Below are 23,884 nucleotides of genomic sequence, written 5' to 3'. Positions count from 1 at the left end.
AGGATGGAGTCCCACCTCGGGCTCCCTGCATGGAGCCTGCTTCTCCCTCTGCCTGTGTCTCTGCCTCTCTCTCTCTCTCTCTCGTCTCTCATGAATAAATAAATAAAATCTTAAAAAAAAAAAAAAAAAGAATGCACAGGAAAAAATTCTCACCACTTTGGTAGGCACAGATTTCTTAGACAATATACAAAAAACACTAACCATAAAAGGAAAAACAAGACATATACTTCTGCCCTTCAAACAATACCATTTAAGGAAAATAAAAGAAAGGCTAGCTGTACACAAAGAGAAAACATTCGTAATGCATTTCCCTGACAAAGGACATACTTGTTTCCAGAATATATAACTTAAGACAATAATAAGACAAATAACACAAAAATGAACCAAACGATTTAATGGACACCTAATCAAAGAAGATGTATAAATTGTCCATAAGCATGTAAAAAGGTCCTCAGCACTATTAATCATCAGGGACATGTGAATTAAAACAACAATGAGGCACTACTACTGCACAACTACTAGAGGCTAAGTATGAAAGATCGACAATTCCAAGTGTTGCAAAGATGTGGAGAAAGTGTAGCTCTCATTCACTGCAGGTAAGAATATAAAATGGTATAATCACTTTGGGGACAAAAACCAGCCTGTCATTTTTTCATAAAATTAAGCATAGAATTACCATATGACCTAAAAGAAATTCTACTTTTAGGTATCTATCTAAAAGAACCGATGACATAAGTACACACACACACACACAAAAACTGTACATCAATGTTCACAGCAGTTTCTTTTCATAATACCAAAAACTGGAAACAATCCAACTTCCCAAAAATAAGTGACCGGATAATCAAATTATGATATATTCAATAGAAGGCAATTCAGCAATTAAACAAAAAAGAACTACTTATTAGTAGAACGACATGAACATATTTCAGAAGCATTATGCTAAATGAAAGAAGCCAGGTATAAAAGGGTGCATACTGTATGTTCCCACCCATATTTGCTTTTTGGAACAGAAAAAAAAAACTAGTTCATAGTGATATGAAGCAGTTGTTGAGATGGAGATTGTAGAAGGGTCAATCAAAAGAACACTAGGATATTTTGGGGGATGCCAAAATTGTTCTACATCTTGAATGGAGTAGTGATAATATGCATACACATATTTGTTGAAATTACAGATGACTTTCACTTTATGAAATTATGAAATAAAAATCTCTGTTATATTAAAAGTTTGAAGTTTCCATGCAAAGACAGGTTGAGTTCTCTAAAGTAAAGCTAATACATAATGCAGCTATCCAATAAATAATAAATAAAACTAAAACAGAAATAAAAATTATTTTGAAGGTATATTCATTATAAATACTAAATAGAATATTTAATATTAAAGTTTGGTTGTAGTTTTATGAGATTCACATGTCTGGTTTTGTGGAGAGAAAAACAATGGTTTTCTGAACTTACTGCATCTATTTCTGGAGACGTTAGTAACTCCTCTTATGTATTACCTAAGTTTGTACATCATTTCTGTTCTTTCCCCTTCACAGCATAAATGGCTCTTTCTAGAATAATATTAATACTGAGATGTACTAACGCTTGGGTTTGGTGTTCTCTTCTGCTTCACAATAAAGCACAAACAATTGAAACTGGATCTAGTTGCACAAAACGAAATTCATGTTTTGCCTGATGTTTATTATATCTATACAAAATGTAAACATAAAAATACCTTTTATTTATTTATTTATTAGAGAGAGAGCATGCACATATATGTGCTCTCATGTTCGAGGGAGAGGGAGTTGGGGTGGGAAGGGGAAGAAAGAGAGGGAGAGAGAATCTAAAGCAGACTCCACATTCAGCATGAAACCTGACATGGAGCTCAATCTCACAGCCCTGAAATCATGACCTGAGCCAAAATCAAGAGTTAGACGCTTAACTGACTGAACCACCCACACAGCACTAAAAATGCCATTTCTTTATATCCAATGGCAGTTTCCTTTTTTATTGTAGTCTAACATTTACAAAGAGATGAAGGGGAAAAATACATTTCTTCCATCCAGTATATTCAACTGAACTAGCAATGGAAAAGCACATCTCTGAGGATCAAAAGCAACTATGAGCAGGCCTCACATAATCTTTCTTTCTGACCAACTCCAACAAGAACCAAAAAGAAGTAAAGAAAGAAAAGAGAAAATATACAAATGTCCTCTGTGAACCATTACAAAAGCACAGAACTATTATTTGTCTAAAAATGGTTCTCTGCCTCTACTAAGCATTTTCAAGTAAGTTTTAATAACATAGCATTCAGTTCATTATCAAAAAGGAAAATTCTAAACATAGATAACACTCCCCTACAATCCAGGAGACAGAAAGAGGATGAACTGATCCTGTAGCAGAGGAATGTATCACCTTGGGAGACCCTAGATTGTGGGTAACTCCTCCACTACCTCCCTGCTTTGCCATCTGAGATATCTTACATGATTATCCAATTATATTAGGGATCAATCTATAGGTGATGCTTCCTGAAATCATTTATGAGACTTCTGTGTCTGTATGAATCCATATGACCTCAGACTTTCTAAAAATATACTAAATAAGTAGTCAACCCAGGAACTATCACCTGCTTCGACTGACATGTTTGGTTAACATTATTCAGAGTGAGGACTTCAGGGAAGATAAAATTTGAGGTTCAGTTTCTCTTTTAGGAAAAAAGGAACTTCCCAAAATCGAACATTTTGCCACAATTTGCTGCTAGGCAATCATGGCCATGGCTTTTTCATTTCCCTAACAGGGTACTAACTGAAATGAATATGAATATAAGCTAACTTACCAACACAGCTATTGTGAAATTGTACTTGGACTCCAGTAATTCCAGTTTAAAGCTGGACCAGTTATGGTGCTTTACAGCTACTAGGTAATTTTCACATAGAATGTCTCATTTAATCTTTCCTATGTAAAACAGCTATGTATCACAATGTCCACTTTTTAGAGAGGTATAGACAAGCAATCTGAGACTCCTACAGGTTAAGTTCTGAACATCACTTAGTTCAGACATGACAGAGATAAAACTCAAACCCATGTCATCCCTCTTCCAAATCCTGTGCTCTTTAACAATCCCTGCTTTCTCCATGCAGGACATATCAATCTAGAAATGAAGGTGAGCAGAAGACCAGGAATATTACAAATTTTTCATCTAGCACATTCATTCTAAGGATGAAGAAATGTAATAAATTAAATAAGACAAATCTACTGAGCTGTAAAGTGCTGGGATACCCATATATATAAAGATATGAGAACATACTGATCAATGAGAAAGTAAATCTTTAAAAGATCAATAGACTAAACACCTTTCCCAGAGGGAAAATATCTGAATATTTCATAGTGGAAAATACAGAATTCAAGGTGGATGGAAAGAACGAGGGAGCTTGGAACTTTCCAAGGTACTGTCAAGGTTGGCCTAGAACCCAAACTTGTGACTTCACCATCAGCCTTTCTGTAGCATGGAAAGTACCAGCATGACCAGGTATAGTCTAATTCCCCATTACATCTCATTTGTAGTTCTATAGCAACTTATGTGCTGGGACTTAACTTCCAGAATATCTAAAGAACTGCAAAGTTTTTTAGAACCACTTGAATTGGTGAAAACTCACCCTAGACATATTTGGATCTGAACTGAGAACAGTGCTCTCCTGGACTGAAGTTTGAAGATATAAACAGTACTCCCTATTCACTTCTTCTAAAGAAACCCTCTTTTGCCTGTTCAGTAACCACTTAACTTCTCACTCTTAGATGCCTCTTCTGGGCTCATTCCAGGCAACTGTTGAAAAATAGGCTATGGGGTAAGAGTGGGAACTCTGAACTGGGAATGGGGAGGTTGGAAAAGCCCACAAATGCCCACTTTTAACCGTATTTGATGTGGGTCTGACACTTACTGACCATTTCCCAGGCAACTGTAGAGCACTCTCCCCCACCTTTAATTGCAGAAAATATGAAAAAACTCACTAGAGTCCTTCCATACTAAAAGTTGAATGTTACCAGCCACACCAAGTGTAATTCATTTAAAGCAATTCCAAGGGCTCATCTGGACACGATGAAACAAATGGATTAGATGTTGGGACTGGATTATTTTGGTTTAGCTTCTAAACCAACTAGCTGTGCATTCTTGAGAGGAAACTCCAATCATCCTCTTTGCTTCCCCTCATTAAAAAAATAAATGATTATACTGGATTTGTGTTTTGAACTTTCTGACACACCATAAAAATACATTTACATTAATCATGCACACACGTGGATATTGCAAACAGGTTTCATGAGGCAACATCAAACTTTGTATGATAAACTGATACTTTCTATTCCATTCCTTTCTATTCTGTTCCATACTTTGAACAAAAGCAGATAGCAACCTAGTAAGTTAACTTCATGACCCACTAATGAGGCATGAATGTTTCAATGAAAACATTGGACTAAGTGTTATATGGATTTTTGTCTAATATTAAAGTAGAAAGGCATCAAGAGCACTTCTCTGTTCTTTCTTATAACTTTAAAGTCTTCTCTTGGTAAGATTATTTTAATGCATATGCAGGAGATGCTAACAGAGTATAAAATTACAATTTAAATTAGTAAAGTTAGCTAGCTAATCAACTATATTCTTCCAAATTTCAAATATTTGGTACTTTAAATAAGTAAACATTTAAAAGCTACTCTCATAATGTTACAAAAACATTCTTCAGAATTTCTACCCAAAAACATTATACTTGTTAGTTTTTCGTCTCTATCCCAGGCACATCTGGACACAGACAGAAACAGTGATGAGGGAGAGAGTCAAAGTAATGACCAGAAACCAACCGATCTCTTTCCTCCCAAACACGTATTTGGGAGCTGACATCATAGCCCCATGGCATGAAATACAGATGGGAAAGTAACTGGATTCAAGTCAGGAAATTTAACCTTTATCAGATAAAGACAGGAAAGACTTCAGCAGAGAACCTCACACCTGCTGTGAACTAGAAATCACCAACTGAATATTGCCATTATTGCTCTGAAAATAACTTCTGCTAGAGCAATAAAATAGGATGAGGGCCAATGATTAAGCTTCCTTTGGGTTTTTTTTTCCTGTTACTGTTTTCTGCAGAAAATACAAAAAAATAAAGTGGCAACTGAAAAGAATGCAACCCAACACCTCCTATTTCCAGGTGGGCAGCTCCCTAGGACTCATGCTGCCTGGAGGGTTAGCCCACTGGCTGGCAGTCACTAGCACAATCCCTACACCAGTCTCCCCGCCCCCATCAGCAGTCCTCATGGTCACCCTCAACAATTCACGACAGCCAGCCACTCACATTCTGCCCAATAGGAAACTGAGACAGGCTTCAAAATGGTAAGTTGAGTGTGCCATATGGCTTCTTGGGTCCATCATCTGATTGCTGTTTACAGTATCTGACTAATAGTCAGACTGATGAGTTCACCCAGTGAAGGGCAGGAGCACAGTGGTCAACCGGGCTTAGCCAAGGTCAGAAAGCAAACACTCCCTTGTCTGGACCAGACAGAGGCCAAAGTAATGATTATCATCCAGGGAGGCAGATCGAAGAGTCTTTTGAGTTTGCCATCTCAGGGTTCCCTCCTCTTTTTGTCAAATATCTTTCTTGTGTTGTCTTTCTTTTTATTTATTTATTTCATTTATGTGAGAGAGAGAAAGAGAGCACGAGCAGGGAGAGGGGAGAGCAGGGAGCCCAATGACTATGCCAGGCTAAATCCCAAGACTCTGAGATCATGACCTGAGCCAAAAGCAGAACTGACTACGCTACCCAGATGCCCCATGTTGTTTTTCTTTATCAGCTTCTTTTTCTCTCCAGATTGCTTCCTTCCTTTCTCTCAACTTTCTTTATCTGTATTTTGTCTTTCTGAAAACCTTTTTTTAAATTAAAATTTAACTTGAATATCCTCCCTGCCAGATGATTTTGGTTCCTGTGGTTCTTACTGTACTTGCTACTGCCTTGTAAGCTAGTGTGGTATTAGTGGCGCTGTGTTAGTCATCACAGTGCTATGTCTTACTTTGCACATTGTTATGAAGATTTCCATAATATTTCCAGCAGTCCCCACCAGCCTTGTATGCTATCTAAGACACAGCTAATTTATTCATGCAGCAAATTAAACTTGTGTTCATGGTTGATTTGAGCCAGAAGACATCTCAGAGGTTATCAAATCCAACTCCTTAATTTTATAGATGAGAAAACTGTGGCCCAAACTGTTCAAGGGACTTGCTCCAAATCCTAATCTTAGTATTCAGCGTGGTTTGGGTCAAATCTATGAGGCAGATAAAACTACAGAAGTATGGAAAATTGTGTGCACACTGTAATTTCTTAAAAAGCCAATTTTGGTCATTGGATGTTGAACACCTGGACAAAGTCCAGTGACTACATCAATCGTTTAACATAAAGTACAATGATTGCTGGGGATTCAATTTCCCATGTGCTTTAGCTGGATAATAAAACATCTCCTAGAAAGCGGCCCTCAGGAAAGAATAGTATACGCTTCACTCACACTCAGGATTTTGGAGAAATCTAAAGCTATACTACCCACACATAGAACTTGAACTACCAGAGAACAGCAGTTTTTTATGAAATAAAGAATAGTGGCCAGCCACTCTGAAAAGAAATAAATGAGAAACTGGGGAGGGATTCTAAGTGGAAGTTTTTAAATATTTATTTACTTACTTACTTATTTATGGGAGTAGGAGCTTTAAAATATAAGCATCTAGGGAATCTTCCTCTAATTTTTTAAAATTAGTATTTAGTCTCATATGTAATTTTTCATTTTGAAAGATTTTTAAACTTGAAAAGTTGTAAGAACTAGCACCCAAATTCTCTTTTCCTAGATTTACTACTTATTTGTATTTTTCCCTCATTGCTTTATGTCTGTCTCTTTCTCTAACTTACTCATTCAGTTATCTGAACCAATTGAGAATATTTTGGAGACATGACATGTTTTTACTCCTAAAAACATCAATGTGCCATTCCTAAGAACAAAAGCATTCTCTTACAGAGCACGATGTAATTATTTTAATTAGAATATTTAGCATTGATACAATACTCTGATCTAATCATTATTTTTAATATGGAGGCACTGAAGTCACTACACTCTTTTCTGAATTAGCTTTCATTGTGTCCATGTGCCATGAGTTTGGGGATGGAGTATTCTCATAGTACTATTTTGTAATGGAGTGAGCGAAACCAAGTATACAATGTTGTTCTGTTACCTGATGATGCATCAGTTGCTTCATAGTTTATTAAAAAGCCTTCATAAGCGAGGTCAGAGTCAGCCACAAATATAAGCTTTAATGAGTTGGTACTACTGGTAAGAGAGGGTGGGATTGATTTCCCACAATATCTGTTTGAAACCAAGAAAGAACACAGATTTAAAAACTTTTAGTATACTTGAAATGATATACTAAAAATTAAGACGTAAAATAAAATAATAATATACCCTATTAACCTTTAAAAATAAATATATTTCAGGCACGAAACATTTACAAAGTTGCTGAAGATCATCATATTTATGATTACTTCCCTGAAATGGTTATATGTGTGTACCCAGCTGTGTGGCTTGTCATGCATAAGAAGTTTAATGAAATAAGAAATTGTTAACTCTATTAAGTCACCATATAGCATATTAATGAATTTACTAATAAAAATAAAATAAACTTACATAATAAAAGGAAAACATATACCATAAACTCATGGATCACAACCTCTAGAGTCAATTCTATCACTTGGAGGCATTATGGCTTTGAGCGGATCACTCAGTTCAATGCCTCAGTTTTCTCATCTCTAAAATGGGGATCATGAAAGGACTTTACTTCATAGGGTTATTCTGAGAATTTTATGAGTTAGCATACTGTATATAAGGGGTTTATTTTTTTCATTTATTATGTAAAAATTTTAATTTTATTGATGCAAAATTCACATACCATACAATCCACTCATTGTACTTTTCATTGGTTTTTAGTGTTTTTTTAAAGTTCAGATTTTATTTTATTTTTTAATAATAAATTTATTTTTTATTGGTGTTCAATTTGCCAACATACAGAATAACACGCAGTGCTCATCCTGTCAAGTGCCCCCCTCAGTGCAAGTCACCCATTCACTCCCACCCCCTGCCCTCCTCCCCTTATAAGGGGTTTAGAACAGTACCTAGAATAGTGAGCCCTATAGAGGTGGACTCTATTATCTTTAAACAGATGGCCTATGCAGAAGTAAAAGTTTGGTTACCAAGCCATGTTAAATTTTTGCTAAATTTTACTCAGAAAAAGAAAGTTTTAAAAATGAAAGATTAAGAATAAGGAAACATAAAGAGTGAGGATAAAACTAGGAGAAGAAATACATTTAAGAAAATAATGAATAAAGGGAAAATGTTTAAAATGAGAAAAAAGAAAATGAAATGTAAGAAGGAAGGGCTCAGTTGGTTAACTACTTGCCTTTGGCTCAGGTCATGATCCCAGGGCCTGGGATCAAGCCCTGCATCAGACTCCTTGCTCAGCAGAGATCCTGCTTTTCCCTCTCCTCCCTGCTGCTACTCTCTCACGCTATCTCTGTCACTATCTCTGTCTCTCTCTCAAATAAATAATCTTTTTTTTTTTTTAAAGAAATGTAAGAAGAAATAAAAAGGAAATTGAGAGACACCCATTTCCAACAAAGATGTAAAACAGTGGCTGGATATAAGTTTTCACCTGAAACAACTGAAAATCTGGACAAAGATGTATAAAGCAGTGGGTCTCAAGATACTAGATACCAAGCAATGAAGGACAATGATTCTTCAGAGACAATAAATGAGTTTGAAGGCAAAACTGGAAATGATCAAGCTGTTTCCAAGTAACAACACTTTTTCTTTTTTTAATTTTTTATTCAGAGAGAGAGAGGCAGAGACACAGGCAGAGGGAGAAGCAAGCTCCATGCAGGAAGCCCAATGTAGGACTCGATCCCGAGTCTCCAGGCTCACACCCCGGGCTGCAGGCGGCGCTAAACCGCTGCGCCACCCAGGCTGCCCAGAACAATGCTTTCCAAAGCAAAGCTCAATATATGTGGAATTTAAGAAACAAATGAACAAAGGGAAAAAGAGAGAAAGAGAAAGGGAGAGAGACAAACCAAGAAACAGACACTGAATTATGGCAAATAAACTGATGATTACCAGAAAGGGAGAGGGGGAAGGGGAATGAATTAAACAGGTGATGGGAATTAAGGAGTACACTTGCATGACACAGGTGTTGCATGGAAGTTTTGAATCACTACATTGTACATCTGAAACTACTATTTTGCTGTATGTTCACTCACTAGAAATTAAATAAAAAACCCACAAAGCTCAAAAATACATAGAGGAATGCAATAACGTCCAGTGTACAAAAACACAGAATTGAAAATGTCTGGCGTCCTATCAAATATTACCAGGCATGAAAAGAAGGAAAGTAGAACCCATAGTGAGAAGAAAAATTAATTAATCAGAACACACCAAGAAATAACACAGATGATTGAATTAGCAGATAAAAAAAACATTAAAAAGTCCTTTCCGCGGGAACTACCATCTTTCAGTAATTCGCCAAAATGACCAGCACAAAGGGAAAAAGGAGAGGTACCCGCTATATGTTCTCTAGGCCTTTTAGAAAACATGGAGTTGTTCCTTTGGCCACATACATGCGGATCTAAGAAAAAGATGATATTGTGGACATCAAGGGAATGGACACTGTTTAAAAAGGAATGCCCCACAAATGTTACCATGGCAAAACTGGAAGAATCTACAATGTTACTCAGCATGCTGTTGGCATTGTTGTAAACAAACAAGTTAAGGGCAAGATTCTTGCCAAGAGAATTAATGTCCACATTGAGCAGATTAAACACTCAAAGAGCCGAGATAGCTTCCTGCAGCGTGCAAAGGAAAATGATCAGAAAAAAAAGGAAGCCAAAAAGAAAGGTACTTGGGTCCAACTGAAGCGCCAGCCTGCCCAACCCAGAGAAGCACACTTTCTGAGAACCAATGGAAAGGAGCCTGAACTGCTGGAACCCACTCCCTATGAATCATGGCATGATAAATGTAAAGAAAATGAAAGACCTCAGGTTGTAAAAAACAAAAAAACAAAAACAAAAAAAAAAAAAAGAACAACAACAACAACAACAAAAAACCAAGAGATTTAAGAAAAAAAAAAACAGATTTAAGAAGCTAAGGGAAAAAAATTAATGCGCAGAGACATGGAAGATATAAAAGATGGCCCAAATTGAACTTCTAGAAATGAAAACTATAATGTCTAAGATTAAAATAGACTTTGTAGGACTTATAGCAGAATAGACTTTGCAGAAGAAAAGATTAGTGCACTAGAATACACAGTGATAGAAACTTTCCAAAATGAAATGCAGAACAAAAACTCAAAATCAAATGAGCCGAGTTCATCAATGAGCTGTGGGACAATATCAAATGACCTAAGATACCTGTAATCAGAGTCCCCAAAGGGAAAAAGAGACAGAAAAAGCATTTCAAGAATTAATGGCCAAAAAATTTTCAAAATTAAAAGATTATGCTAAGAAAAGCCAGACCAAAAAAGAGTACATATAGTATAATTCCATTTTTCATATAATTCCAGAATATACAAACTAATTTATAGCAATAAAAAAGATTGGTGGCTTCCTGGGGATGGGATGAGAAGGGAGGAATTATGATAGGAAGAAAGAAGGTTTTAGGAGTAATGGATATGTATAATATCTTGATTTTGGTAATGCCTTCATGGGTATACACATAGGTCAAAACTTAATTACTGAAGACCAAGACTATAGAGTTGTCGGTAGTGATGTAGAAATGGTCTTTGAAGAAGGTGAAGATCTCATCTGGTTTTTAAAATACAACATGGTAGTTTTTAACATCCTTCACTGCAGTAGGAAAGCAAGAAAGCAGGAAGTTTTTATTTTTTTTATAAAAATAAAAACAAAAATTTTTACCTCCCAAGATATGTATTAGAACCAGTGTCATAAACTTCCAAATAGTCATTTGTGCAATTGTAATGAAACTCCAGATGAAATTTCCTGAATATCAAATGAATTAGGTGGCCAGGTTGGACTAATATATGCCAGGTACAGTTGATCCCATGAGGGTAGATATTTGGATGGCCAGGACTTTGAATGATTCCTGTTGACTCTGTAAGAATTTCTCCACATGCTGTTAAAACAAAAATAATAATTATTAGAACAACTAACCAATAAGCTACCTAGAATTCAAAATAAAGTAATCTGATCATAACCTCTTAAAAGCTGAAAAAGATAAATGTTCCTCATATGCCACGTAAGATAATCTTTTTCTCTTATTAATAAAAATCAGTTAACTCTTAATATGTACTGACTAGGAAATATATTTTTTCTTTGCCTTTGAGTGTACTTTAAAATGTAGCTACACATCTACAGAGTGTAGATGAATTTTCTATAATTATTTACTTCTGCTATTTACTTTTTCTGTTAAGAGGCAAAGCAGGAAAATGTCAATATCTTACCCAAATCTGCAGCACTGAATTTAGCCATGAAACCATGATTTTCAGTAGAAGAACTTTTCACGAATATGACATAAAGAAAATTGTACACAGATGTTATAAACAAAGGTATGTCTGTGCCACAATATTTTTTATTTTCAGGAGAACCCAAAATGGAACTGCTACCAATCTAAGAAAAATAAAGGGGGGGGGAATATATTCAAGTTTATTTTGTTAAATATTATTTTGGAAAACTGCTTTTAAGAATAATTATTTCTGAAATTTTTTTATCAATCTCATAAAAATAAATTTTAGTCACCTCTAAAGAAATTCCATACCCCTTAGCAGTCATTCCTCATTTCCCTCAAACTCCAAGCTCAGATTGTCAATGCTGGGTATTTCAAATAAATAAAATCACACACTACATGGTCTTGTGTGATTTAATTTAACCAGTTTTCAAAATTCATCCATGTAACATGTCATCTCTTCATTCTTTTTTAGTGCTATAGAATATACCACTGTATGGATACGCTACATTTTAATAATCCATTCATCAATTGGTGTATATTTATATTTTTTCTATGTTTTGTCTACCAAGAATAATGATTGTAGTCACTTAAATGCAAATATTTTGTGTGGATATATATTTTCATTTCCTTTGGATATACACATAGGAGTGGAATTGCTGGATCGAATGATAGATAAATGGTAATTTCTGGATCAAATATTTAACTTCTTGTAGAACTTGGAACTTTTTTCCAAAGTGGCTATATCATTTTATATGCTCACTAGCAGTGTACAAGTGTAAAAATTTTCCAATTTCTCTATACCCTTGCCAATACTCCCTATTTTGTGACTTCTTGATTATAGCCATTCTTGTTTGTGAAGCAGTATCTCATTATGGTCTGATTTGTATTTCACTGAAGATTAGTGATATTGAGTATCTTCTCATGTGCTTATTGGCTATTTGTGTATCTTCTTTGAATAAATATATATTTAGATTCTTTGCCCACTTTAAAAATTAGAATATTTGTTTTTAATTTTGATGAAGTCCAATTTTCTATTTTTTCTTTTATTGTTTGTTCTCTGTGTCCTATCTTAGAGGGCTTTGCCTAACCTAGGTCACAAATACACAGGTTGCTTTCTTTTAAAAGTTTCACTGTTTTAGCTCCCATATTTAGGTCTATTGTCCATTTTTAGTTAATTTCTGTGTGTGGTGTAAGGAAAGGGCCTACTTACATAATTTTGCATTTTCATCAAATAGTGCTGAAAATACTATTTTTTTCCTACCGAAATGTCTTGGAGCCCTTTCAAGAACCAGTTGGCCGTAAAGGTATGGGTTTATTTCTAAATTTTCAATTCTGTTCCATTGTTCCATATTTTTATCCTCACTCAACATACTGTCTTTATTACTGTAGCTTTGTTCTAAGTTTTGAAATTGGTTAAGTGTGTGTCTTCCAACTTGGCTCTTCCTTTCCAAAACTGCTTTGGTTATTCTGTCATTTCTATATGAATTTTACAATCAGCTTGTGAATTTCGGCAGAACATGCCAGCTGGGACTTTAATAAGGATTAAATGGAATCTTTAGATACACTTGGGGAGTATTGCCAAATGAACAACATTAAGTCTTCTAATCCATGAACACATGGGATGTCTTTCCACGTATTTAGGTCTTTAATTTCCTTTAACAATGCTTCAGGAGTACACATTTTACACATCTTTTTAAAGATGTATTTCTTGGTGTATTTCTTTTTTATGCTATTGTAAATGACATTGTCTCCTTGGTTTCATTTTCAAATTGTCCACTGTTGGTGTACAGAAAAAGCAATGACGTTCATAGTTTGATCTTATATCATACAATATGCTGAATATGTTTGCATGTGTGGATTCCTTCTAATAGTTTGTGCGTATGTATGTGTGGATTCCTTATGATTTTCTATACATCTTATATATAGATAAAATCATGTTAATTTTGAAGAGAGATAGTTTTACTCTTTCCTTTTCATCCTGAATGTATTTTCTTTCCTTTCCTTGCTTAATTGCCCTAGCTAAAATTTCCAGTATAATATTGAATAGAAGTGGTGAGAACAGACATCTTTGCCTTTTTACTGATGATAAGGGAAAAGGATTTAGTATTTCATCATTAAATATGATGTTAGTTGTGGATTTTTTAATAGATGACCTTTTTCAAATTAAGGATGTTCCCTTCTATTCCTAGTTTGTTCAGTGTTTTTATGACAAAAAGATGTTAGATTTTGTCAAATGCTTTTCTTTGCATCTATTGAGCTAATCATGTGGGAGGTTTTTTTTTTTCCTTTATTTTATTTTACATTCGTTGATTTTTTAATGTATACCAACTTTGCATTCCTGGGATAAATCCTGCTTGGTCATGGTGCATATTCTTCTTTATATGCTGCTGAATTCAGTTAGCTAGTATATTATTGAGGATTTTTGCATCTATATTTATAAGAGATATTGGTCTTTACAAACTAGTGTTGTTTCATGTAGCTGATCTAAGGATAACATGACATACTGTTTTAAATAATATTCAACCCAATACAAATATTCAAAGATGTTCTACTCTTACCTCAATATAATCTGTATCACAGTGGGCAGAACTTTCAATTCCAAAGGCAGTGAAGTTGAGAATAACTACTTGGCTTTGGGGCTGGTGAATGGTCCACCTGCAGATTCTTTCTCCTGGATACACGTTAGGATAAAAAGGTGAGCGAATGACTCCTTCTCCAGTTAATTCTCCTCCACAAGCTGTGAATATGAAAATGATAGTAGTGTTTGTTCAGAGATAAATGATTCCTGCCTTTACTTTTATTGCAAAGTTTAGTTCAGCATAGGAATATAAAGGAATGTGTTGTGGTTAGTAGATTTTTTTCCTTGATACTAAAAGGTATAAAATGATTAAATTATTCCAAGAAATTAAAATGTTACAATCAGACAAATTAGACACTTAAAAATTAACGCATAAATTTTCTTACCAACTTGATAAACAGCTCTGAAACTAGCTCTTACAAGAGAAGCATCTATTTTAAGCCTGATCCATATACGGTTCCTAATGGATTTAATGTGAGGGAGGGTTTCATTGCCACACACTTTTCCAAGTAAGATTTTATCATCTCGGACCTAAATAGAAAAATAAAATAGATCTTTTACTCTAATCAACAAAATAATCTTGGCAATGGTGGTTATTTGGAGATGAAAAAAACGGCAGATTCAGAATAAGTTATAATCTAATTTGAGTTACATATTTATATTTGAAAGTAATCAATGGGCCAATCTTGAGCACAGTATAATTACACTAAATATTAATAACAAACTTAAGCCAGATAAAATCCAAAGCATAAGAATATTTCATCAAACGTTCTCTTAATAACTTCTACAATGTGAAAGCAAAGATAAATTTACAATTTTGAATTATTTAGAAAACAGCAAAATATGAGAACATGATATAATAAGACATGCAAGTTTCAGCCAAATCTGTAATCAAAGGAAGTCACAGACTAAACTGCTTTTATTGTTGAAAGAAAGAGACAGAAAAGTAGATAACAGAAAGAGAATTAAAAGAGTCAACTTAAAAAAATTGGGAAAACGTATTAAAATGAGAGATTATAAAGTAAAACTAAAAGTAAAACCTAATAAATAAAATACAAAAGAAAGTTGAGTTCAAGAATACATTCAAGAATTGTTTTGGGTGTGTAAGTTGAGGGATAGGGATATTTAAGATACATCTTTGTCAATAAAGATAAAATAAAGACAAAAATTTTAAAAAAGAATAAACACAGATACACAAATCAAAAATGAGAAAAATGCTACAAATACACAGATACTGACACATTCATTTCATATGAATTATAACTCTTTGTACAACTCTATGCTGATACAGCTCAATGTTTGAAATGGCTATTTCCAGAAAAAATATAAATTACTAAAATTATCTCAAGGAGAAGAAAGATAAAATCTGAAGAGACAGTAACCATGGATAAAATTGAAAACATTATCAAATAATTACCTCCCATGCCCCAGAACTCCCAGAATATCCTCTACCTCACCAATTATTTCAAACTTTTAAAAAAGATTTTATTTATTTATTTATTTATTTATTTATTTATAACATGCATGTACACTGGGAAGAGGGGCAGAGGGAAAAGAAGAGGGAGAGAGTCTGCTGGAGACTCCAGTAGACTCCATGTTAAGCGTGGAGACAGAAATGGGGCTCAATTTCAAGACCCTGAGATCATGACCTGAGGGGAAATCAAGAGTCTGACACCTAACCAACTCAGTCACGCAGGCTCCTCTATTATTCCAAACTTTTAAGGAACAAATATTTGCCATAGATAATTTGTTCTAAGGCACCGTCAAACATTGAAGAAACTTCCAACTAATTTTTCTGAGAACCATCTTACTAAATTCCAACAGATGATACAATGAAACTATGGATTGATCTCACCTATTTATATAGATATAAAAATCTCAAACACAGTTCTAGAAAAACAAATTTACTTCATCATTAGGCTTACGATCCAAACAAAGATAAGAATTTGAATAATGTAAGGTTATTCGAAATTATAAATTACACTCATCGGGGATGCCCGGGTGGCTCAGCAGTTGAGCATCTGCCTTTGACTCAGGGCGTGATGCTGGAGTTCAGGGATGGAGTCCCACATCGGGCTCCTGCAAGGAGCTTGCTTCTCCCTCTGCCTGTGTCTCTGCCTCTCTCTCTCCCTCTGTGTCTCTCATGAATAAATAAATAAATCTTAAAAAAAAAAAAACTACACTCGTCAATGCATCCATATATTTCCATAAATGTAAAAAAAATATATCAGTATTTCTTTTTATTAAAAGCAAAACTCAGGGGCAGCCTGGGTGGCTCAGTGGTTTAGCGCTGCCTTTGACCCAGAGCCTGACCCTGGAGACCCGGGATCGAGTCCTATATCGGGCTCCCTGCATGGAGCCTGCTTCTCCCCCTGCCTGTGTCTCTGCCTCTCTCTGTCTCTCATGAATAAATAAATAAAATTTTTTTTTTAAAAGAGCAAAACTCAGAAATTTAGGAGCAAAGGAATATTTCCGTCATACGATAAAGACCACCTGTTTTATTTTATTTTTTAAGATTTTATTTATTTATTCATGAGAGACACACAGGGAGAGAGAGAGGCAGAGACACAGGCAGAGGGAGAATCAGGCCCCATGCAGGGAGCCCGATGAGGGACTCAATCCCGGCACTCCGGATCACTCCCGGGGCCGATGGCAGGTGCTAAACCACCAAGCCACCCAGGGATCCCCAAGACCACCTGTTTTAAATCAACAGTCAACATCTTATAAGGACCATGAGCACAGTCTATGGAGTCACAAAGACCTGGCCAAAGCCCATGCACTTCTGAGCAAGTTACTAAATCTTAGCCTGGCTCATGGGGTTGTTGAAGCAAATAGATGAAACAATAGTATGAATTCCTTGGAAAAACGTCTAGAAATTTAAAAAAAAATGTGAACTAAAGAATAGCTATTGCAATTTTTGAGATTTTGAAAGGAAAAATGCTAGAGATTTCTCACAAAATCAGGAATGATTTCATGAATATAGATCTTACTCCTGTTATGTAGAATTATTTTTGGAAGATCTAGCTATCCAAATACTAACTCATTTTCTCAACTCACGTTATCAAGGCATCAGTAAGTGCCCAGACTTGTGTGGGTGACAGCGCTGTGGACTGCTCACAAGGACCCTACAACAAACAAGCACATTTTTCCAAAAGCATGAGCACCATGTTTGGGAAAGTACAAGAGGCTACATTATTACTTAACACAGTGGTTCTCCATCAGTATCACAACTAGACATTTTGGAAATCCCTGAAAAGACTTTTTGGTTGTTGTTTTAATCAACACTGTAGTGGTTAGGCATTACTGGCAATTAGTGGCTGGAGACCAAAGACACTAAACACCCTGCAGTATAAGAGATAGATAGTCACATACAAAAATTCTCCTATATCTCATGTGATACTCATATAAGTGACAGTTCTATTATTAAATATAAAATCTAGCTCTATTTTATGTACTAAACTCAAAATATTTTTGCCCAATTTTAATAAACACTAAATTTTCTAAGATTTTAAGTAGAATATAAATCAAAGGAAGTTTCACGGTTTTTTTTTTTTTTTTTCCTGGAAATCTGACAAAAGTTGGTAACCATTTCAGAAAATGTATTACCAACCTACACAGCCACGTCAGCCTGGGTTTGTATTGTGGCATTCACAGTGATTCAAAGAGAAAACAACTTAAGCCTTCATTTTGTCTTCAAGTGTAGCATGTCTGGGCTTATAACATAATGAAATAAATATGTATTTTTTACTTTGTTTCTCCTAAATATATACTTCCAACTTTATTTTTATATGTGTATTGAGGTTACATCATTTATGAATTTCATTTCAGAATAGAAAAGGGGTAATATAAAAAGTTCTTAAAGGAAACTAACTTCACCCCAAAACCCTGAACTCAAACCGGAGAGTATGGAATATTTCTCCATGGAAATAACCTTTAAACTGAGACTTGAAGGATTATCCAGGCTGAGGGAAATGAGCAAAAAAGGGAAGATTTTAAAAGTCTGATACTCAAAGCTGGCAGGGATATGGTAACACAGTTGCTCCCATCCATAGCCGGTAGAGGGATATATAAATTTCTGGAAAATAATATGACAGTAAGCATCAGGAGTCTTCAAAATATTCAGTTTGGGACCTAGTAACTTCACTCTAACACTCTATCATAAAGAAATCATTCAAGATACAGGCAAAGACACAAAGGACTCACATCAAATTTGCTCTATAATTACAAGAATTGAAAATATTCCAATTTCTAATCATAGGAGAGTGATTAAATAAATTATGGTATAGCCATATGATAGAATCTTACACAGACTTTAAAAAATCACATACCTCTCGACTGACACATACCAAGCCAGTTTCAAAGAGCTATAACATGAATTTCACATACTGTCTTAAATTTATGCTAGATATCTGTCTACTGAAACAGCAAATCTTTGAGGGAGGAGAAAATATCTATAATGCCTTTAGCATCTAATATAGAACTTCACAAATAGGTATTTGACAAATGCTTGTTGACTCATTAATTTTAAGGCATGGTATGATGGTTCAATTTTTGTTAGAGACACAAACATACTAGTTCTTGGAAACCAGGAAGCCTGAAACAGAGAATAAGATACAACCCTCCTCTCTGATCCTCCAGGGCTTCACACTCCTCTGCTAAGACTGTAGTCTCTCTTTTGCATTTTGTCCATTAGATGACATGAAGGAAGAAAAACAGCCAAACAGCATCAGAGCAAGCTAAAGTGGGCCATTCCCCAGGGCCTCACTAACGAAATTCAAGGATTTTAGCAAGGAGAAAGGCAGCTGCAGTCCAAATGTTTTAAGAGGAACTTATAGGGCTCAGGGGCCCTAAACCTCGAAGGTACAATTGATTTTGGCTGCATTTCTCTGTCTCTGTGGAAATGAAACCTTATTAAATCTGAAAGCCTGTATTCTCTCTGGATCCTGGACATGACAATACCTTAACCACAAATCCTCTGAATGAGACAAATAAAGTTCATCAAATGCTCTAAGTGATCTCAAATATTGTTGCAGCCCAATCTGCATTCTATATATAGGACTTCTGAATTTGCACCTCCCCAACAACAACAACGGCAAACCCTTTCTCTTTTGTGCTTATGCACTAGGATAGACTGTATTATTTTTCCTAATCACTTACATCCCTCCCTGTAAAGGGGGGGGTCTAACATCTCCACTCATTACCATGCAACTTACAATGCCTTCCCACGGAGAATTAATATTTATTCTTCCCATCAACCTTTCTTGGCCATAGTGTTTGCTGTGCCCAACATAATGTGGGCAGAAGCCATACGCCATCTCCAGGTAGGAGCCTTGAGAGTCACGGCAGGATTCAACCATTTTTTATTTTCTTTTCTTATAGGATCAAGAGCCTGGGTCCCAGAGACAGATGGGACAGTGTGAGCAGAACTGCCAGTGACCTCAAAACAACATGTTTACATGAACAAAGAATAAATGTATACTGTTATAAGCCATAGAAATTTTCTTTGTTTGTTACTGTTTTAGACTTCTGGTATTGCTACTGACTGTTATTGCAGCATAACTTACAGAAAGATGATTTGTATTTAAACCCATTTTATAATAACAAGGAGTTTTTCTTACCTAGTTAAGTGAAGCCATACCATAGTCACTGATAGAGGCATTGCATCAAATTCATTCTTTACACTGGATCACATTTGCAAAGGAATGACCAGGGCCAGTTCAAAGTTCCAGTATTCTACTGACCAGGCCCAGATTTCTCATTGATAACCTTATTTATCCCACTAACACTGATTGTTTCAGGCCCAGAGATGCAATATATAGCCTATGATCCACAATAATTAGCCTATGAAACAGTCCAAATGGCTTCTGAGTTTTGTATTCATCAGATTGAACTAGTTCTTGAAGAGAAACTACTCATTAAAACAACAACAACAACAACAACAAAAAAAAAAACCAGAATTCTTACAAAGGAACTATTTCCTGTAGAGAAAGCTAAAATAAATAGGGCCAAAAAAACACAGTTCATATGAAATTTAAGAGTGAGCTCTAGAGCCCAGTCAGCAGTAAGCTTTAACATCTGGAATGGATCAGGTCTCAAAGCCACATCTTAATGCATGTGCTCATTTGTTTGTATCTGCCATGTATCCAGATTTGTTTTTATATAACAATTCTAAAAATCTATTTAAAGTATTAAACTTTAATTCAAAACAAACCAAATATGCTGGCACATAGGCTTGGTCCAACCAAGAGCTAAAGACAGGACCCTCCCATGCAGCAGAGTTTAACATCGCTTACTGTGAAGCAAGCTTCAGGTTAAAATGTCCCTTAGCTCAATAAAGACTTGATCTTGCAGACTAGTCTTGCGTTAATCTGAGCACAAAGGAGGGGGATGTGGGTGGCCTCACTTCAAATAAGAATGGTGAGGGATAAGAGATGAGAAAAGTCACACAGGGATTAAAAATTATTTCCTTGGGGCACCTGGGGGGTTCAGTTGGTTGAGCAACTGACTCTTGATTTCAGCTCAGGTCATGATTTCAGGGTGGTGAGATTGAGCCCCAAGTCAGGGTCCATCCTGAGTACTGCATGTGCTTGAAATCCTTTCCCTTCCTCTCCCTCTGCCCCTTCCCCTACCTGAGCTCTCAGTAAATAAGTAAATAGATAAGTAAATAAAATCTTTATAAAGAAATAAACAAAAGCAAAAGGAAATCTCTTGTGATTCTGATTCCATCTAAAGATGCGTGGAGATGTGGGAATGCTGTGCAGGGCCAGTTGGGAGGAGTCGAGTGAGGAGTACCAGGAAGAAGAGGGGGAGGTGATAAAAGATTCAACAGGAAGATAGATCTCCAGTGGTTCAGCTTGTTGTACTTCCCCACATTTCTAATTTTTAATTCCTTCTATAAAATTTTGAAGATTTTACATGGGATTTGAGTTTCATCATGTCTCACATACTTTGATAACCATCTAGCATTTCCTCTTTGTTATTTTCTACATTATCTTTGATTTCATTTTCTCTTCCCTTCCTTAACGCAGTAACTATTTAAGAATGAGTTTATCTATTTCCAAGTATTTGGACATTAAAAAACAATATTAACTTCTAGTTTTATTACATTCTAAAGATATGTGTGTAATTTCTGCTTTGTGAATTTGCTTGGATTAGCAAGAAGTCAACAATATGGTTAATTTATCATTCAATGACATTTGCAGAATAGGTACACATTCCCCATATTTCAGACACCAAATTTAATGTAGCTTACTTTTCTATGCCATTTATTTTTGTTTGCTTTCTAAGAAGGAACAACTTCTCCAGAAGTCCTCCTCTTTCCCCAGAAGGCACTTCTCCTTCCCCTTCCTTTATTAATCTCTCTTATGTGGTTCTCCTTCCCCTTACCACAAGTCTTAGCAGGGAGGGGTCAGACAATTCAGGATTGATCAAGGAGATTCTATTCATTTCTTTCTACATCCTATTTCAAGCCCTGGACTTAGCATCATATAGGCCTCTAAAATTATTATTCAGCCTACTACTTGCATTCTCTAAGATTAAAAATTAAACTTTCATTACTTCTGTAAGTGTCCTTCACTTATAGTTCTGAGGGCTTAAATCACTTATAAAATATTAATGAGAGGTGCTGCTTTTTATTCTGGAAAGATGCTTCTGCCCTAATCATTGATTTACTCTATACAATTTAAAAGCTCTCTTAGGGATCCCTGGGTGGCGCAGCGGTTTAACGCCTGCTTTTGGCCCAGGGCGTGATCCTGGAGACCCGGGATCGAGTCCCACGTCGGGCTCCCGGTGCATGGAGCCTGCTTCTCCCTCTGCCTGTGTCTCTGCCTCTCTCTCTAGCTCTCTGTGACTATCATAAATAAATACGAAAAAAAAATTTTTTTTTAAATAAAATAAAAGCTCTCTTAGACAAAAACAGATGAACTAATAGTCTTGCTATACTCATTCTTTTGTTACTAGCCATATTACATCACTCACGGGCAACATGTGTTTCTAAAGGTAGAAAATTTAGTTGAGAGAGATATATAAATCCAAGAATTAATGCATAAATGTGTGCTTCTTGTTAAAAAAAAAAAAATACAATATACTGCAATAATAAATGTGGTATTGCCCACATTACCACATTTATTATCTTCTGTAGTTAAATTTTATTCTCAAATAAAATGTTTACAGAGCTCTCTTACTGAGCAAAACGTCTTTCAAAATTATACTAAACATGAAAAAGATAAACTAGGCAATAATATCTTCATTTAAAGGTTATATTCACATGGCAAGAAAACAACTGGAATCACATAATGAGAAGATCTAGGACTTTTAGAAGTGCATCTATTCTTTCAAAAGAAATGAATTCGGTTATTACTCTCCCAGATTTCTCTAGAATTCCCTCTCTGCTTTTCATTCTTTCTAAAACTTTGAGTGGTCCTTTCTCTCTTATAAATAGAATTGGTAAATGGCAAAGTCATCTGCTTTCTAAACCACCAAAGTATTTGAAATACCAGTATTCCTTTTTTTATTCCTTTGTTTACATAATCACTTTTCAGGTATATCTTTTAAAAATGAAACTACCATTTCAGGGAGCAATACATTGAGTCATAATAATGTCATTTGAATTTGGTTCCAGAATCACTTTCTTCCATACTTTCTGTCTAAAGGTCATGAAAAGAAGTAGATGTACTTTTTAAAAAATGGGCTTAGTTCACAAATTATCCCAATAGATAGATATGATGTATTGGCAAGAAGTTGATGTAAGTCAGTGTATGTCTATGTAGATTCCCTTGTAGGTACATCTAAATCCTATTCTAACAATAACTAGAGTTTGATCTTTGTGACCTCAATTTCCTCATTTATAAAATTAAGAATTTAAATTAGACGATCTCTCAGGTACTTGCTGGTGCTAAAACTCTGCAAATCGATTATATTCCTTTAGGATGGTCAAGGACATAATAGAAAATCTTTTCAATTATTCAAATCACTATATATATGTGCTGTCCTTCTAATACAGCCCTTGTATTTTCTCTATCAACAACCCCTAAGGGATATTTGATCAAGACTTTATGGGTGTTTGTGCACATCAGAATGACAATAATCATGGCCAAACGGCCAACCATGAAAGAGTCTTATCAGCTATCTCTGAAATAATAAGTTCAAGGCAGGAGTTGGAAATTTGGCCTAGGAAAACCTAGCATTTTTATAATGTTTTTAATTCTTCAAGCTTATTTTGTCATTCACTGCTTTGATTTATGTTCACAAAGTTTGAAGGAATAGGTAGGGCATCTTATGGAAGTAGGAACTGAAGTATCCAGATAAAGATTTGTCCAAGGTTATATATATATGATATATATATCATCAAATGACTGAACAAAAATAGGGATTTAGATCAATTAATTCCAATCCCATTCTGGCCACAAAACATTCCCATTCAGTTTCACAAAATTAAATGTTTCAATGTTTTTTTTTTTTATTTTTTAAAGATAACTTTTCACAACAATTTAGAGTTCATGTAACTTCTTGTTGAAGTTCAATTAGAATGTAGTGCAAGTCCAGAGAGGGTATATTATTACAGATACTTTGATGGTATCTTAGAGCCATAAAAACCTCATACAGCACCTAAATAGAAGAGCATTCTGAGCGTTTCAATTTCATCTGTCTGGGAAAAGCAATGTGCCTGATTCCATGTTATAGTCCTATCACCATAGAGCCAGATATGGAATTGGGAAATTCACAAAAGCTTCTTTCCTATGAAGGTGAACCACCTTTCATAGTCATAGCTACACAGTTGTGTTTTTGTTCTTATCA

The 23,884-nt window shown here is 35.3% G+C and overlaps 1 protein-coding gene and 1 pseudogene across 1 annotated transcript in view; one reads left to right on the top strand and one right to left on the bottom strand.

Moving 5' to 3' along the window:
* The window catches only part of CUBN (cubilin), a 256,413-nt gene that overhangs the window by 196,976 nt on the left and 35,553 nt on the right, over positions 1–23,884 (bottom strand). The window contains exons 18-22 of the mRNA XM_026016002.2: positions 14,476–14,620; positions 14,070–14,248; positions 11,507–11,672; positions 10,962–11,178; positions 7,241–7,371 (exon numbers count right to left, since the gene is read on the bottom strand). Of these exons, the coding sequence (XP_025871787.2) occupies positions 7,241–7,371; positions 10,962–11,178; positions 11,507–11,672; positions 14,070–14,248; positions 14,476–14,620 (838 nt within the window). The remainder of the gene's footprint in view (positions 1–7,240; positions 7,372–10,961; positions 11,179–11,506; positions 11,673–14,069; positions 14,249–14,475; positions 14,621–23,884) is intronic.
* On the top strand, positions 9,571–10,630 carry LOC112932808 (large ribosomal subunit protein eL21-like; annotated as a pseudogene).

This window comes from Vulpes vulpes, chromosome 2, assembly GCF_048418805.1.
Source record: "Vulpes vulpes isolate BD-2025 chromosome 2, VulVul3, whole genome shotgun sequence".
Classification (NCBI taxonomy): domain Eukaryota; kingdom Metazoa; phylum Chordata; class Mammalia; order Carnivora; family Canidae; genus Vulpes; species Vulpes vulpes.
This window is presented reverse-complemented; position numbering and strand designations above follow the sequence as displayed.